The sequence below is a fragment of the Andrena cerasifolii genome, chromosome 1, assembly GCF_050908995.1.
Source record: "Andrena cerasifolii isolate SP2316 chromosome 1, iyAndCera1_principal, whole genome shotgun sequence".
NCBI classification, from domain to species: Eukaryota; Metazoa; Arthropoda; class Insecta; order Hymenoptera; family Andrenidae; genus Andrena; species Andrena cerasifolii.
The window spans coordinates 16,350,476-16,366,729 of NC_135118.1; the positions used below are offsets into that span (position 1 = coordinate 16,350,476).

Sequence of the window (16,254 nt, forward strand, 5' to 3'; positions counted from 1 at the left end):
CTGGTCTCCCTCGTTTACCAGGTTAACGACCACGTAAACTTCTGCTTTCTGTGTAACAACGTGCCGCAGCCCGATGGAACTTTACGGGGCGATAAAAGCTGTTGCCAAAAATTCGAAGCGATTAGAGGTCCGAAAGGGAAGTTAGAATCGACCAGGACGCTGCGCCTGACGCTTTCCTGTTTAATTAACGAGCATCTGGAAGCAGAGTATTTGAATGGGTAATCGAGAGAATTTCACCGCGAATCTTTCAACTTTCATCAGCCTTTTTTTGTTCAATCCTCCCTAGCCTTCGATCCACTTTCCTCGGCAACGATCAGCTTTGACTTTGTAATTCGTGATAATTATCGCGTCTGTGGCACTTCGCTCGGCTTCTGGCAGTCCTAAGCAGAGGTTTACATTAAATTTTATTCCGTGACGAATCCATTATGAAAGCGCTTAATTAAAGTGTACATGATTGATTGAGGGGAAAGCCGAGGTGAAAAATAGGTAAGTTGCTTCTGGCGAGTGGGTGGTGAATTAAAAATGTATGCAGGCTGGTAGTCCTTCAAGGGTATAGAAATGTTTAACTATGCTTTATCGACGCCACACGCTTCGCATGCGAATCGTCGGCGTCGCTTTTCCCTCTGCTAAAACGTGTGCACGAAAGCACCTTGCGCGCCAGTAAAAATCACTTATCCCGGACATATAACTGGTTAATCTGTTAATGTAAATAGCCGGTTGCAATCTTACATCCAATATTAAATTTCATCCAGTTCTGTTTCCACTTTGAACTGCACGCGACGTGCGATTTCGTGAAAATCATTTCTAACGCGGTGGGAATAGATTCAGGCATAACGAAAAATGTATTAAGGCGCAGGAGATACAGGCGTATTATGTAGAACGAAGCATGCTTCTATATTTATACAGATTGAAACAGTTGTTCGAGTGGTCGATCGCCTTTTACCTATTTTTAACGGCACTGCACGTCAAATTGATCGAATGTAAGGAGAAAAGATGGGCTCGGAAAATGAAGTGAGAAATCTTCTATCACATAGTGTTAAAGATACATATTTAATCAGATAAACGTTACAACAAATTTTTCGATATGGATTCATTCTGTGTAGAATTCAATTCGAAATTTTGTTGTAACGTTCATCTGATTAAATATGTATCTTTTACCTATTTTTAACGGCACTGGATGTCAAATTGATCGAATGTAAGGAGAAAAGATGGGCTCGCAAAATGAAGTGAGAAATCTTCTAACAACATAGTGTTAAAGATACATATTTAATCAGATAAACGTTACAACAAATTTTCGATATGGATTCATTCTACGTAGAATTCAATTCGTCGCCTGGACTCCATTTTATATTCTCTAGCATCACCCCCTGAAGGGGGTGTTCAAAAGTTTGTGAAGAATAGGCAGTAGGGGAAGAGTGGGTAGCCCCGGACACTTAAATGAAGCACAAAAAAAATATACAACCAATAAATTGTAATCAAATTATTAATTCAGGAAATCAAAATAAGCACCTCCTGCTGCGTTATAACTAAAAAAAAGAACGCATTTCTTAAATAATTTAAGAAAAAAAAACGTAAATATTTTTCCACGAAAAAATTACCAAATGTTCTTTAAATGTTGCTCTTTTAAACGCAAAAAGTTCTGTAAAAATATACGCTTCCGCTTCTTCAAAAAAAATTCACAAATATTCGCCTCTTTTCGACCGCCTGACTAGGCATAACCCCTTAAAGCAGTCTAATCGGGTTAGCTGTCACATGTAATTGGCAGTATTGGGAATTTCGACTGCTTGATGATCGACTTTGTAAAATTTAACAGACTATTTAATGACAAAAACATTATTGCACTGTTTCGATGCTTGCGTGACACCAGCCCTGTAACGCGATTTACCCCATTGCAGGGCTTACTTTAGTAGATGACGCTCTCACAGTATTTCCCAATATATGAATTTTTTCCTTCCGATGTGAACGTTCTACGTTGTTCTGGTTTTGTACATCGGTTCACTAATATTTTACCAACACTTTCACGCCGTTACATTAAAAAGTGACAAATATTTATTGTGTTAGAGGTGCTTATGTGTGATCACTTTAAAAAATTCCCCCCCTCACGGTTAACCTGACTGGGCCCGTTGTGTTCATCCGAAATAAAAGAAGCTACTTTTATTCGATTCAGTAAAGTTGCCTCCATCGTTCCTACCTCAGTCATTCGTTAATATCGAAGAGGAAAAAAATGGCAACCCTTTAAGGACCCATGGAGAAGAAAATTTCATTTATGTAATCACATTTTTTAGTTTGATCCGTTATAAAGCATGGAACTATTGCTGATACTATTGTAATTTTAGTAGGGACGATAGAGAGAGATATGCAGAAGATTTATGTGACACTTGGTAGTTAATCGGCCGGTTAGTTTCTAAGAAATCATGCTGACCATTTTGAAAAATGTAGTTTCGAGAAAAACGTGAATAGAGTTTAACTTCAACCCCGTGTAACTTCGTTAATATTTCGAATTTCTCGAAAAAAATTCAACAGGACACTCAAGAACCTTCGTACCAATAGAAACTGTATATAAAAAGATATTGATTTTTCGAGCGAATACCCTGTTCAGGGGTTACCTACCGTTAGGAGGTAGAAAAAGAATCGATTCTTTGAGAATTTATTTCAGAAACTACTCGCATATTTTTATGCAATGGTTTTTGTATTCAGATGAGGGACACTTTAACGGGTTATTATATTATGCTTTAGTATAAAAATATTTAGTTATTACAAAATTACAACTGATTTCACGGAAGCTGTTTTTAGACCGGTGACCACGATTTCTCCAAAACCGCTTCACCAATCTTTCTGAAACTTTCTAGGTTTCTTCTAGACATTCAAATCTAGTCCTTAATCGAAGCATTGGTTTTTCCAATGCATAGTTTTTGTCTTACGGATGAAAGATGAATGTTTTTTTCTACGAAAATCGATCATTTCACTTTAAACATCTGCCAGTTTGTTCCAGATTAATATTTTATAAAACGGAACGATTAAAGACCAGATAAACTATTGTGCTAACTAAATCTTCTGTGTTTTTTTATTTCGAATAACCCAGTTCCGAATAATGTTGGTCACCACACAACGTGTTTCAAAAAACAGCTTCCGGGAAATTAGTTGTAATTGTGCAATAACTAAATATTTTCCTACCAAAAACATAATATAATAACCTGTTAAAGTGTCTCTCATCTGAATCCAAAAGCCATTGCATAAAAATATGCGTGTACTTTCTGAAATAAATTCCCAAAGAATCGATTCTTTTCCTACCTCCTGACGGTAGGTAACCCCTTAAGGAGACCACAATTTTATTTCTCAGCAGAAATGCTTCTGGCAGACACGATAATTTAAATAAACGCGCGACGTACCTACGCATCACTGGCGGGAAAAAGAGATTCGAGGCGCAGAACAGGCGTCGATTTTGCACGCAAATTTCACCGAGGCAGCAAAGAACGCACTACAACCAGAGATAAATGTTCCCAACAGCTCTCTAATTACGACTCCGCTAATTAGCGCCACCACCCTGCACGTACAATTAACAGTTTGATAGCTTAATAAGCTTTATGCCCGCTGCACCATATGGACGCCACAAATATTTGCCTTACCTACAATGATCCCCCTAGCATCGCGACCGCAAAGGAGGATTCTGCAGCGGAGACCTTTTCGGAAATAGCCGAGGAAATATGAAATCGGTCAGCTCTATCACCGTCGAGGAAACCAGGTCATAGAGTTAATTATTCAGGCAAGCTTTAATCCTTCTTTCTTTAAGGATACGCTTGAAATTACTGCAGCTCACGCACATTCGCCAGCATCGAAGAAAATTCGAATAAACCCCTCGTCTCCAAAATAAACTAAAGTTAAAGCGATTCTAAAGGATTATAAATTATTTCTGTATATTAAAATGAAGAGTAATAAAGAGGATTAATAATAAAACGTTATAAAATTCTGTTTATCAGTGAGAAACAAATTGAAACTCGCGCGAGAAGATAGCGAGGGAAATATAGAATTTATTTTTCGATAATAACACAGGCCAGCGAAGAAAATCTTATTTCGATGCTGAAAAATATTCTCCGGTGCTGGACGATAAAAATTTTTATGAGTCTTCAAATACTGGGTCACGAAGCCACATCAGTTAGTTGCGAGCTGCCTAATTTTTCACTACTAACTTCACTCACACGGGAACATCCCCAACCCGGAAATTCAAAAAATTCTGAAACTTTGTGAATATGTAGGGAATTTCCCCCTGACTACAACGCAATTTTTGTTTGCTGCCCAAATTCACTCTAAAGGGGTGTAATTGACCCCCGAAAATCCGGCTGTTTTCCGATTTTCTATTATAACTCGTGAACTGTAAAATATTTCTTTACCAAATGGTAGATCTAATTAAAAGAAGTAACTTTTGTCTTGGAACTTTTTTTCTATCTCTTACATTTCGCGAGTTATAATACAAAATCGGAAAATAGTCGAAGTTTCGGGGGTTAACTTCAACCCCTTCGATGGATCTATGTCGAAAATAAGTAAATAGGTGTCCGAGCGTTTTAACCAATAGGCCTTAATAATAGAGATATTTACATGTAAATTATTAACAATTTACATAGTGGCCGTGGGGTTTTAGTGGGTAAAAATCCCAGACTACCCTGGCGCCCGCGGAAGATTAATTTCTGGAAGCGTCGGGATGCCGTTTGAAGATATCTCCACGTTTAAAAAAATTTTAAGTTTATAAATTTTTATAAATTTAATTATTAAAAATTTCTTAGTAGCCGTGGGGTTTTAGTGGGTAAAAATCCCAGACTACCCTGGCGCTCGCGGGAGATTCAATTCTAGAAGCGTCGGGGTGCCTTTTGAAGATATCTCCGCGTTAAAAAAATTTATAAATTTTTTTTATAATTAATTTTTTTCATACATTATTTTTATATTTTTTTTTTACTTGGGGAAATCTTCAAAAGGCATCCCGACTTCTCTAGAGGACAATCCCTCGGGTGCGCCAGGTAGTGTGGGATTTTTGCCGACTAAAACACCACGGCCACTATGAAATTTTTAATAATTTAAATGTAAATATCTCCATTATTTACTTATTTTCGACACAGATCCATCGTGCCAAGGCTCATCAAAATCGATGTCTATCACATGGTGTCCTCCCCTTGTTAATATATAAAGCAGAAAGCTTCTAAATGTTTTTGTGTTTGTCTGTCGCCTAAAAACTTTCTAACGGTAAACTTTGGAGCTGCGGAATGTGCCTCAGCTATTTAAGCCTGGCCAATCCAGTTAAAAGTAACTATTCCCCTCCCCAAAAAAAAAAAATTAATAAAGCTAGCTACAACATAAAAGCGTCGAAGCAAGTTGTGAGAAAAGTGTATGGATTAAGCCTGAGGTAATTTCTTGCACTTGGAGATCCAAAATTTCCATAAAACCTGGAGAAAAAATTAAAAAAATTTCTATGACCCTGAATCTTGCAGTCCTGTGTAATCTCCCCTCGAAATTCTCGACTCGATTAGTCCTGTGCATTTCGACGAGTCGTGTTATCGACGTTTCACATACGAAATTTTGTATTCAGCGTGTTTCCTCAAGTCTCGGGACCTTTCGAGGCCGTCGCCGCCCGGTCACCGTGAAAGAAACACTTCCGTCATCCGTGGAGGGGTTAAAAATATTCAGCTTGCTCCAGTTTTCCTACGTGGCTTCAATATTCCAATATCCATCGGCAGGTCCACCTAGAATATTTATAATAGTCCGCAGAGGGCTGCGTCGACGCCCTTTGGTCGTCGATCGAGAGGGGATCGCTGATAGAATTCCTTCAACGCCGATTCCCTTCGTGCTTCGCGACTTCTGACTAGCAGCTACTCGCGCACACCCACGCGGAGCTAAAGTCGATTTTCCATCCACGCTTTAACGCCGGTCTGATCCGCGGGCAATCGTAAAATCTTCTTTCATCCCCCGCTCAGCGCCGATGGAGACCCGATCATACGATCTCGATTATCCTAGGTCGCGAAGCTGCACTTCGCCGTTTAACGATCAATCCACGGCTTCGATCGGAACTGCGCCTCCGAGGTTTTATGAAGGAGATATTAAGGTCCCCTATAAATAACCCTCAATCACGCTACCCGTTCAGGCTGCCGTTGCATACGCGCGCGTGTTAGACGTTGGAGGTTTGCTAACAGACTTCGCGAAGCCTGTGTTGATACTGGACCGGGTACTCAACATTTGAAATCCTTCGCTATCAACGACTTGCTGCGGTACTTGGTTCTTCGTTCATGATGGTGGGGGGATATTTAAGGGCGCGGTTTCTTTGTTTCGTGGTTGGATGATAGAATTAAGGGGGTAGACACGTCACGTGACCTGGCAGATTCGGCAGGTCGGTATTACAGCATTTTTATCTGCACAGAAATGGTAATACCGATAGATCGACGATTACCCGGTGAACGCGAGAGGGAGCTGTTTGCTATTTCTGTATTCTATTCTGAATAAGAAATTCTCAGCTGTTCCGTTATACTTATAAAAATTTAAAGGAAAAGTCGGCTGGTACTGTAAACGTAGAAAATTCATTGTACATTTTAATTACTTGAAATATTCTACGTTAGCAGTAAGGAATTCTAAGTAAAAAGGGAAAATAGATGAGGGAATGTCCCCGGAAAATGAAATTTGTTAGGTTAGACATTTTTTTACTAGCAACGCACCGAAACAGAACATGAAATACACTTATTACGCGTCCTCTGCAGAAAGCAGTTACCAACAAACATTATATATACAAAATTGTACTGTCTCGAAACATCTGCGCCACTTCTCGCTCTTTAATTTGCTCTCCGGAGACATTACTTTGTGCCATCTCTTTCGACATCATGTTCTCCTGTTACAAAGCCCAATTTTGTGCATTCTGAAAATTTTTGCCAGATTTTGGCCCAGGTATCAGGAGAACATGAAGCGAAAAGAGGTATTCTGAATTTCAGCTTCGAAGGCATCCTCGATTCTCTCTCCGAAGACGTTACTTAGTGCCATCTCTTTCGACGACATGTTCTCCTGTTACAAAACCCAATTTTGTGCATTCTGAAAATGTTCGCCAGATTTTGGCCCAGGTATCAGGAGAACATGAAGCGAAAAGAGGTATTCTGAATTTCAGCTTCGAAGGCATCCTCGATTCTCTCTCCGAAGACGTTACTTAGTGCCATCTCTTTCGACGACATGTTCTCCTGTTACAAAGCCCAATTTTGTGCATTCTGAAAATTTTCGCCAGATTTTGGCCCAGGTATCAGGAGAACATGAAGCGAAAAGAGGTATTCTGAATTTCAGCTTCGAAGGCATCCTCGATTCTCTCTCCGAAGACGTTACTTAGTGCCATCTCTTTCGACGACATGTTCTCCTGTTACAAAGCCCAATTTTGTGCATTCTGAAAATTTTCGCCAGATTTTGGCCCAGGTATCAGGAGAACATGAAGCGAAAAGAGGTGTTCTGAATTTCAGCTTCGAAGGCATCCTCGATTCTCTCTCCGAAGACGTTACTTTGTGCCATCTCTTTCGATATCATGTTCTCTTGTTACAAAGCCCAATTTTGTGCATTCTGAAAATTTTCGCCAGATTTTGGCCAATATATCAGGAGAACATGAAGTGGAAAGAGGTATACTAAAGGGTATAGCCGGTTAAGATGGTCAAATGTGCCCTTGAACCGAATTCGACTCACGATAAATCATTCGAAAGCTTATTAAAAAAGAAACATTTGTGGCAATTTTCAACTTCGTATCTCCACCCGGAGGGTAGTAAAGGGCAAAAATAGGAAATCAGGTTTTTGCCGAATTTCTCCTATACTAGGGGATGAAAAATTTTGAAAAAAATCAGAGACATTTCTGTTATCGGGGCACATATTAGAGAATTATTTCAGATTTTTAAATTGAAAAACCAAGCCGTGAAAACTAAAAAACGCCAAAAAATGCTGAAAAATGCCGATTGTGCATCGAAGCAGTCTTGGCACTATAATTATATTTTTACTGTAAGTACGTATCATTGTTACTATTGTCCTGAATTTTTTTCAGACTTTTCAATTCGGTGCGCCGCAGTTAAAAAAATTAAAAACCGATTTTTTCGTCGCGGAAAAAATAATTTAAAGTACAACGCGCTTTTTATTTTGAAGATAGAGCCGTCGGAACAACTTACCCCCGGAACTTTTATCCCCGGTCTCCCCTACCAATTCCTGCAAACGAGTACATCCTGCCCCATCATTCCAACTTAGTATCGCGTTCAAAAGATCCTACGGTAACATTGAATTCTAAAAACCAACAATTAGTTCACGTGCCGCAGGTATATTTTTTGTTGTTACCGAAGCTTGATACTCTTCAGGGAAAATTTTTCGATTTATCGCCAGCGCGAGTGAAATCCACATTTCAGTTCCACCTGACACGAAAATGATATCTGTACGCTCGATCCGGCAACCCGATATTTATTGCCAGCATTTCATCGTGAGAATATATAGTAGCCGCGGAAAATGGGAAGTTTGCGAGGAAAATCAGCGACGAGTAAAGAAGGAACAGCCCCTTACCTGTCCGATTTGCGATTGTAATTTCGCCGCTCGCCAAAGTAGAATTAACAATTTCCGCCAATAATTCGTCACGTGGAATTATTTTATTGCCCCTGTGCCGGTTTTCCCGCCTCTCATTCCCCTCGATTACCCCGCCGCGATCATAAATTCACGATTAGCTTTTATAATAGGATTCTTCCGCGGAATCATTTCGCGTGCCGCGGATTAATCGCCGAAACCAATTTTAGTTTTGATTCGACTACCGCGTCGCGAAATTTATCGAAGCCCGGCAAATGGCTGTTTATAAATTCGCATTCATTTGCGATCGCGAAATCCCCCCTGCGGATCGTTGTCATTCATTCGAAGTGGAACCATCAATTATTCTATTTTCGAAAACCAACGTGTTCTCCTATTACCTCGGGCAACATATCCGTGGGAATTTTAGCGGCACGCATAGCAGTGAACGTTGGAATGTAATCAAATTTGAGAAAAATGTGGCGGGAATTGTTTTTAGAAATTTATTCGTCGAGAAGTCTGACACGATCGATTGTGACTTCTCCGCCGAAACTAAGATAAGAGACCCGAGGGGAAGCTGACAATTCCGTTGTTTTCATTCGCGTTCTGGTTCGTCTACCTCGGCGCGCTCGTACAACCGAATTTGTATATCCGTGCGCCCCAGTGACGCAATTCGGCAATTTTCTCCAGCTTCCGTTCGTTTCCGAACGCAAGGAACGTCGTCCACGGTGCGCGCAGGTCCGAGCAACTTCAGCAAATCGAATCGACGCGTTAAATGCACCCTGCGAAAAAAATCTCGCCGTTTCGATTCGACGATCGAAATTGATTTCATCGAATCAAAAAGGAGTGCGTGTGCCTGTCTAATAAAAAAAATTAAAAAGATACATACGAGTACAGTAAACCAAGCCTACGCTGGAATGATTAGCTACTCTTTTTAACATTGCACAGCAGTCCCCGACGAATTCTCGAATATTATAAGAGTTTGAAATAAAGATTGTAAAATAGCTGAATTTCAATCGTAAAAGTTCATTACTATGGTAGATGCACCATTTGTGGCCACTTTAAGGTATTGTAACAGTTTTGACCACTTCTTATAAAATATAATATTTTCCCGCGTAAGCAACAAGTGCAACCTTATATTTCCGGCGGTATACTAAACAAAATATTTATCATGTGAAATTCTCCACGTAATAATGACCTGCGAGCAGTTTGAAAATAAGATAATTATGCACGTAGCCAAAAACAGTGCAATGGCCACAAACCGTGCACCTACCCTGTATGAGATCAGAAAACTGAGCACAATATGTTTGGACTGTACTACCTACGACAGAGAAATAAATAATATGATATAATATGTTATTCCATACGTGTCAGAGGTTTTTTAAATTTTTAATTTAACTTACTTTAATATTGAGAAGCGTAGCTTCTATGCGGTGAATATTTCTTTATTTATTTATGTTCAATGAACGGGCAAGACCCATTTTGTGACAGAAGGAGGTGAAAAGGACACAGAGTAGAGGAACAAGCGTTGCCACTGAGGAAAAACAGACGGGAACAGAAAAAGTATAAAAGATCATGCTCAGTCAGGAGGCCGAAAAAAGGGTGGTCTTTGGAAATTTTTTACTCAAAAGCTGTAACACATTTCTCAAAAAATCTTCTTTCCTTTTAAGCATTGCATCTTGTATCATGCATCGTAATTTTTTTATTTAAAAATATTTATCAATAACTGAGTTATTAATTATCACTCGAAGGTTCTCTAAAAAAAGGCTTCTGCGGTGACCACTGCTGCTCGAGAGTCGATCATCTAAAATAAAAAATTCAAAAGAATTTTTTTAGAGAACCTTCGAGTGATAGACAATAACTCAGTTATTGATAAATATTTTTAAATAAAAAAAAATACGATGCACGGTACTAGATGCAATGCTTAAAAGGAAAAAAGATTTTTCGAGAAATGTGTTATAGCTTTTGAGTAAAAAATTTCCAAAGACCACCCTTTTTTCGGCCTCCTGACTGAGCATGACCCCTTAAATGAGGGAAGAGAACCGTGGAAGAAATCAATTTCGTCCCAATGCAAATTTCCCATTTTTGCAATACTCGAACGTAACAAGTAATATTTTTGCAACGCTGCGCGACTGTACTACCTACGACAGAGAAATAAATAATATGATATAATAAGTTATTCCACACGTGTCGGAGGTCTTTTGAATTTTTAATTTAACTTTATTATTGAGAAGCGTATCTTCTATGCAGTGAATATTTATTTATTTATTTATGTTCAATGAACGGGCAAGACCCATTTTGTGACAGAAGGAGGTGAAAAGGACACAGAGTAGAGGAACAATCGTTGCCACTGTGCAAAAACAGAAGGTAACAAAATTGTGTAAAAGATAATAATAGTAATGTCTCTATACACGCTGGCTTTAAACGAGGGAAGAGAACCGTGGAAGAAATCAATCTCGTCCCTATGCAAATTTCCCATTTTTGCAATACTCGAACGTAACAAGTAATATTTCTGCAACGCTGCGCGTGTTTAACTGCTATCAACGGAAATCGGGGGGAGGGCGAGGCTCTCGATAACTTGAGGAATAAATTAGCATTGACAGAGTGGCGATTAATCGCGGCTGAAGTATTAAAAGTATCGAAGGGCTCGATAAAACGATCGAACCCTCTTCGCTGAGATTTCTTTCAGAGGAATCCTGGCAGATCGAAGACTGCTGAACGAAGCACGCATCTTTGGCAAAGCAGAAACTCCTTGGAACTTCTTAATTCCAGGAGTTTCGACGGGCAAGGCTGCTCTACTGATTTCATTCACGTTGCTACGCGCTTCGATGTAATCGTGAATCTCAGGTGGATAAATGTCGCGATCTTTACTTCGGTTAGTACCTTCTTTAGGGAAGAAAAAGTGGAGAACTGAATTAAATACATCGTTAAAAAAGTCGACACAGCTCAGCGTCGCATTCCCTATTTCTCTGCGACTTTTAACATTCGAGCGAGGGGAAATGAAGTGAGAGCGCCGTAATATGTGTATTGGGCGAATAAAATATTTATAAATGGTCCCTGGGGGAAAGTTACGCCGGTTTCAAAGGGTAAATATGATTGATAGTAAAAGAATTTCCCAACAGAGTGTTTCTTTAGCTCCTTGCGAGTCGTTTTCTTGAAGAATGGGCGTACACTTTCTTTATCGAAGGGAAATGGGAAAGTATTAGCGAAAAAGGCAGACGCACGATGTTGTTCAGAAGTTTGAAAACACCCACGTTTCCACTCTGCTTTAAAAATAAATCTATAGCTCCATCGAAGTATTTCCCTCGGCTCTCTATGAGCTTTTGCCACTTTTCTGGTAAAAGTACAAGTAAACTTTTCCAGCGACCTAATACATATTTGTTACACGCACCTTTTTCTTCTAATATCTACTCATGCACGGTGGATGATGATCGCCAGCTTGGAGAACAACAATGTTAATATCCGTAGGAAATGCTCGACAGAATGTATTTACTTTAAAATCGCCGTGGTCGACTAACTCGCGCGTACGCTCTGCCTAGAGCAGAACACGCCAGGCAGATATGCAAATTTCCAAGATTCTGCCTCTATCTACCGGCGAGACCGCTTTCGCCTGGTGGAATAAGTTCTGTTTAAAATTCTTGACACTTTTAAGACCGCCCATGAATATCGCTCGGTTATAAATTCATGAAATCATTAACGTAATGCCTGCAGTTAATTGCTGCATTTCACTTGTATTTTATAAATATTAATTAAATAAAGGGGGAAAGAAAAGAGTCGGTTGGTTTTAATGATTCTGGTAGTCCGGAACCATTAATGATGGAAGCCACTGTGTTTGGCTGAAGGAATATTTAATTTTATGACTTTTGCAACGAAATTAACTTAACACTTCGTTTTGTGGAGACTGTTTTTAATATACGGTTACTTTTATCATGTTTTACTATATTTTACATATTAAATCCACTTAAATTATGAATTCCCAATTTTTGTTTGTTTGTTTTTATTGTTTTCCTGCGTTTCAAGCAGGATGGGCGTTTCAAGCTAATTTTTGCTTATATTGCCCAACGAACTATAGTCCCATTTTTTCCCTCTCCTCTCTCTTTCGGGTCCCAGCAGCAGCAGCGCACCGGGAGAAAGGTGGTGGTGTCACCCATCTTTCCCCAGTACACCGCCCCGTGATGCTTAACTTCGGTGAACAAACGAGAACCGGTGTTTTCCATCACGGCTACGGCCGCATCCCCAATTTTATGTTATGTTTTATTGTTTTCCTGTGTTTTAAGCAGGATGGCGTTTCAAGCTAATTTTTGTTTAGCTAATTTTTGCTTACATTGCCCAACCGAACTATAGTCCCGTTTTTCCCTTCTCTCTCTTTCGGGTCCCAGCAGCAGCAGCGCACCGGGAGAAAGGTGGTCACCCATCTTTCCCCGGTACACCGCTCCGTGATGCTTAACTTCGGTGATCTAACAACGAGAACCGGTGTTTTCCATCACGGCTACGGCCGCATCCCCAATTTTAATTCATGTTAATAGGTATAAGCCTTAATCAACATAGGCTTTTGTTTTGGGTGCATTCAATTGAAAAATTGTGCACAGTGTATTTAAAAAATTATTATTATCCGTGGAAGTAGTACAGATCGTGCATAAAAGTATCCCCCAAATTCAGTATTTAATTTAAGTGTACAGACATAATCAGTATAAGGTAATATTCTTTTAATATTTCTGCGATTTTATTATGCACAGATTCAATTATCGGCGAATTCCACTTACGCCGAAATCGCCCGCGCCCACGACCGTAGGATTTTCCCGTCTTTCTTTTTGTAATAAAATGAATATCATAAATTATATGTTCCTGTTTTCGAGGTGTAATTTACAGCGTAAAACCTGTATTTTTTTTTTTTTTGATAATGGCTCTTTCACAGATTTCTCTTCCATGTTTCAAGAGGTTTTCATAAATTTTGGAGCGTTAACCACGGGCGTTGCGGGCGATTTGGGCTCAAGTGGAATTCGCCCGAAGTAGTTTTCTATCAAATTCGAGCTTATCTTGTTCTATTCTTCGAGCATTTCTTTGGTACATGGTGCCGGCTAAACATGTACCTATTAAGCAAGGTTTGCCTGTACTCGAACAAGAAAAATATGTGATACGTGTGGGTTGGGCGTAGATATACTTTCGTGAGTAACTGCATATTGCTGTCATTACAAGGTACCAAAATTGAAACTGTGTTACTGCGTGGACAATCGAAGTGCAGCGGAGAAAATAGCTAAATAATACATAGAGTATTTAATGCCTTCGGGGAATGTCGTGTTTAGCGCGCGCTACGTACCGAATGTAATAATAAAGGAAAGCCAGCACGTGCCTCGACAAATCGTCGATCTCCACGCGAAAAATTCCGCAATGCACGGCATTACTTTATTAATTATTTCGCAACCAGGTCACGGAAAGTTTCTATCGACCGACTACGATACTTCGGCACGAGATTCCGTAGAAATATATAATTCTTCTTTGTCATGGTACTAATAGCATGCTGGTATTTTTTTGTTGCAGGGGTACGAGGGGTCCCTGCTGAAAATCACCAGTAAAAACGGGAAAACAGCGTCGGTGAGTCGTCACTTCCTTCTCTCCTATTTCCATAACACAGGCCCTATTTGGCGGTATGCACTGTGCCAGGGAAATCAGATTTTCCAAAGTGGCCTTTTGCTCTAAATTTCATTGCCGTATCTGTAAAATCGACAGAGCCGTGGCAAATTTTCTGAATCGATGTTGATTGATAAATAATTCAAATGAATTTCACTGATTAATTCATTACCCAATTCCGATTGTAATAATGCAACTACAAAGGAGATATATGAAACTTTTAAGTACTATTAACAGTTCTTCAACAATTTCACCATGTACAGACAAAATAAATTCACAATGTTTAGAGATATTTTTCTCTGAACTGACTTGTGACACTGAGACCCTTCTTGCATTCAACAGTACCTACAATTTTATTATTCTGTGATTCAATGCCCCCGGTGTATTTGTCCAGCAAATTTAAAAGGCAGACCGCAAGTGTTAGCCAAATTCAGATGGGCTGTATGAATAATTTTCCCTAAGAGCATGAAATTTAGAAATCTGGAGAGTTATTAGCGTGAAATGTTTTACCGTATCTTTTCCACGCGTGACTGGCAACGAGCCGTTCGGAAAAAATTGATGCGTGCTCCACATGCTTTTAACGTAACGATGGGACCTGTCCCAGATTTTAGTCCGCGAAAGGTTAGCCCCGGTCAATACGCTGTTTTCCATATTCATTTGCCGTGGGGAAAAAGGGGCGAGCTAAATCGAGCAACGGCGGGGATGCTGCTTCTCGAATACATCGATTCCCTTTTACGATTCGAGGGGCTTCTCTCCGCCCATCGAGAGAACGGATCGGCGAAGTATCGAGGTTTCCCCGCGGTTGTTCGACTGAAGGGAAACAGATGGGAAAACTTGCGAACAGGGAAGTTTCAATCGAATTCTCCCCTGATCGCGGGAAGTTTTGCATGGTTTCGAGGATCTTTTCGTTCCCCATCGCATCGATTCGGCCGCCGCTCGTTCGGCAGAGGGAAGCAGACGAAATCTTGCTCGATATTCCTCCGTTTGCTTTCAATTCCAGCGATCTGCCCACCTTCCTCTTTCTTCGCTCTCTGTTGACGCTCTTTATTATTCCCGCAATTTCCCCATATTTCCCAACGAAATATTTTCCTTCCCAAAGGGAAATTGAGCTGGGTTCGAAAAGGCCTTGACTTCAGGTCCCAAAGCATCGCAGATAATCGATCGCAATTCCCCGTTTCCCGCGGCAAAGGCACTTGTCGCAGCGGTGAAGTCCTCGCTCTTGAACTTATCTTTCTTGGTATATAGGTCGATGGTAATTCCGAGCAATCCTCGGTAACGAGAATCGAACTGAAAACTCTCTTGCTTCGACTCGATTTCCTTTCTTAGAGAAGGAAAGGGGGCTCCTTATTAGGGGGAGGAGGGTAGAATAAAACGATAATTCAACCATATCCTTTAAAGGCGACGCCGTGGCAATCTTTCTCGATTTTATTAACTAAATAACTACCTTAAAATCTCGTTTCCTTGGACGTGGTTCTTTGGTGCGACGAACAAAGCTATTTGTCAAAGGATCGAGTCGATATCGTTCCGCGTTGCAGGAACGAGGGACTTGTTCATGTCGAAACGTACATTCAACGTGACCAGGTATATTTCCAGGTATTTGAATAGCCACAAGGTATTTATTTATCGATTTATTATGTTGAGTCCGTACCAAAAATTACTCGTTTACCTGGATATTATTACCTATAGTCCGCCGAGTAGGGGTGACCGGGGCTAGTTGATACGTTTTTCAGTTTTCAATTTTTTTCATTTTTGTTTGAATTAATTACTTGATAGCAAATATGCTAAAGCATACCTGGGTCTTTTCTCTTCGATATACTGTAAACGAAAAGTTGAGAAAATACGTACAAGATGAATGAAAAAATGTTATTCGGGCGAAGGTAAAATGTGCCAATTTACCCCACTGCGGGGCTAGTTGATACGTTATTCTGTTTTCAATTTTCTCGTTACTTATTTGAATTAATTACTTAGTAACAAATATGCGAATATATACTTTGGTCCTTCCTCTTTAATATGTAGTAATCGAAAACTTGATAAAATACGTACAAAATGAATGAAAAAATGTTATTTGGGCGGAGGCAAAATGTATCAATA

General features: G+C 39.9%; 1 protein-coding gene across 2 annotated transcripts in view; it reads left to right on the top strand.

Moving 5' to 3' along the window:
- Positions 1-16,254, top strand: part of LOC143366526 (protein couch potato) — a 165,980-nt gene that overhangs the window by 94,260 nt on the left and 55,466 nt on the right. For both annotated transcript variants that reach the window (XM_076807669.1, XM_076807676.1), the window contains exon 3: positions 14,074-14,127. In XM_076807669.1, the coding sequence (XP_076663784.1) occupies positions 14,074-14,127 (54 nt within the window). The remainder of the gene's footprint in view (positions 1-14,073; positions 14,128-16,254) is intronic.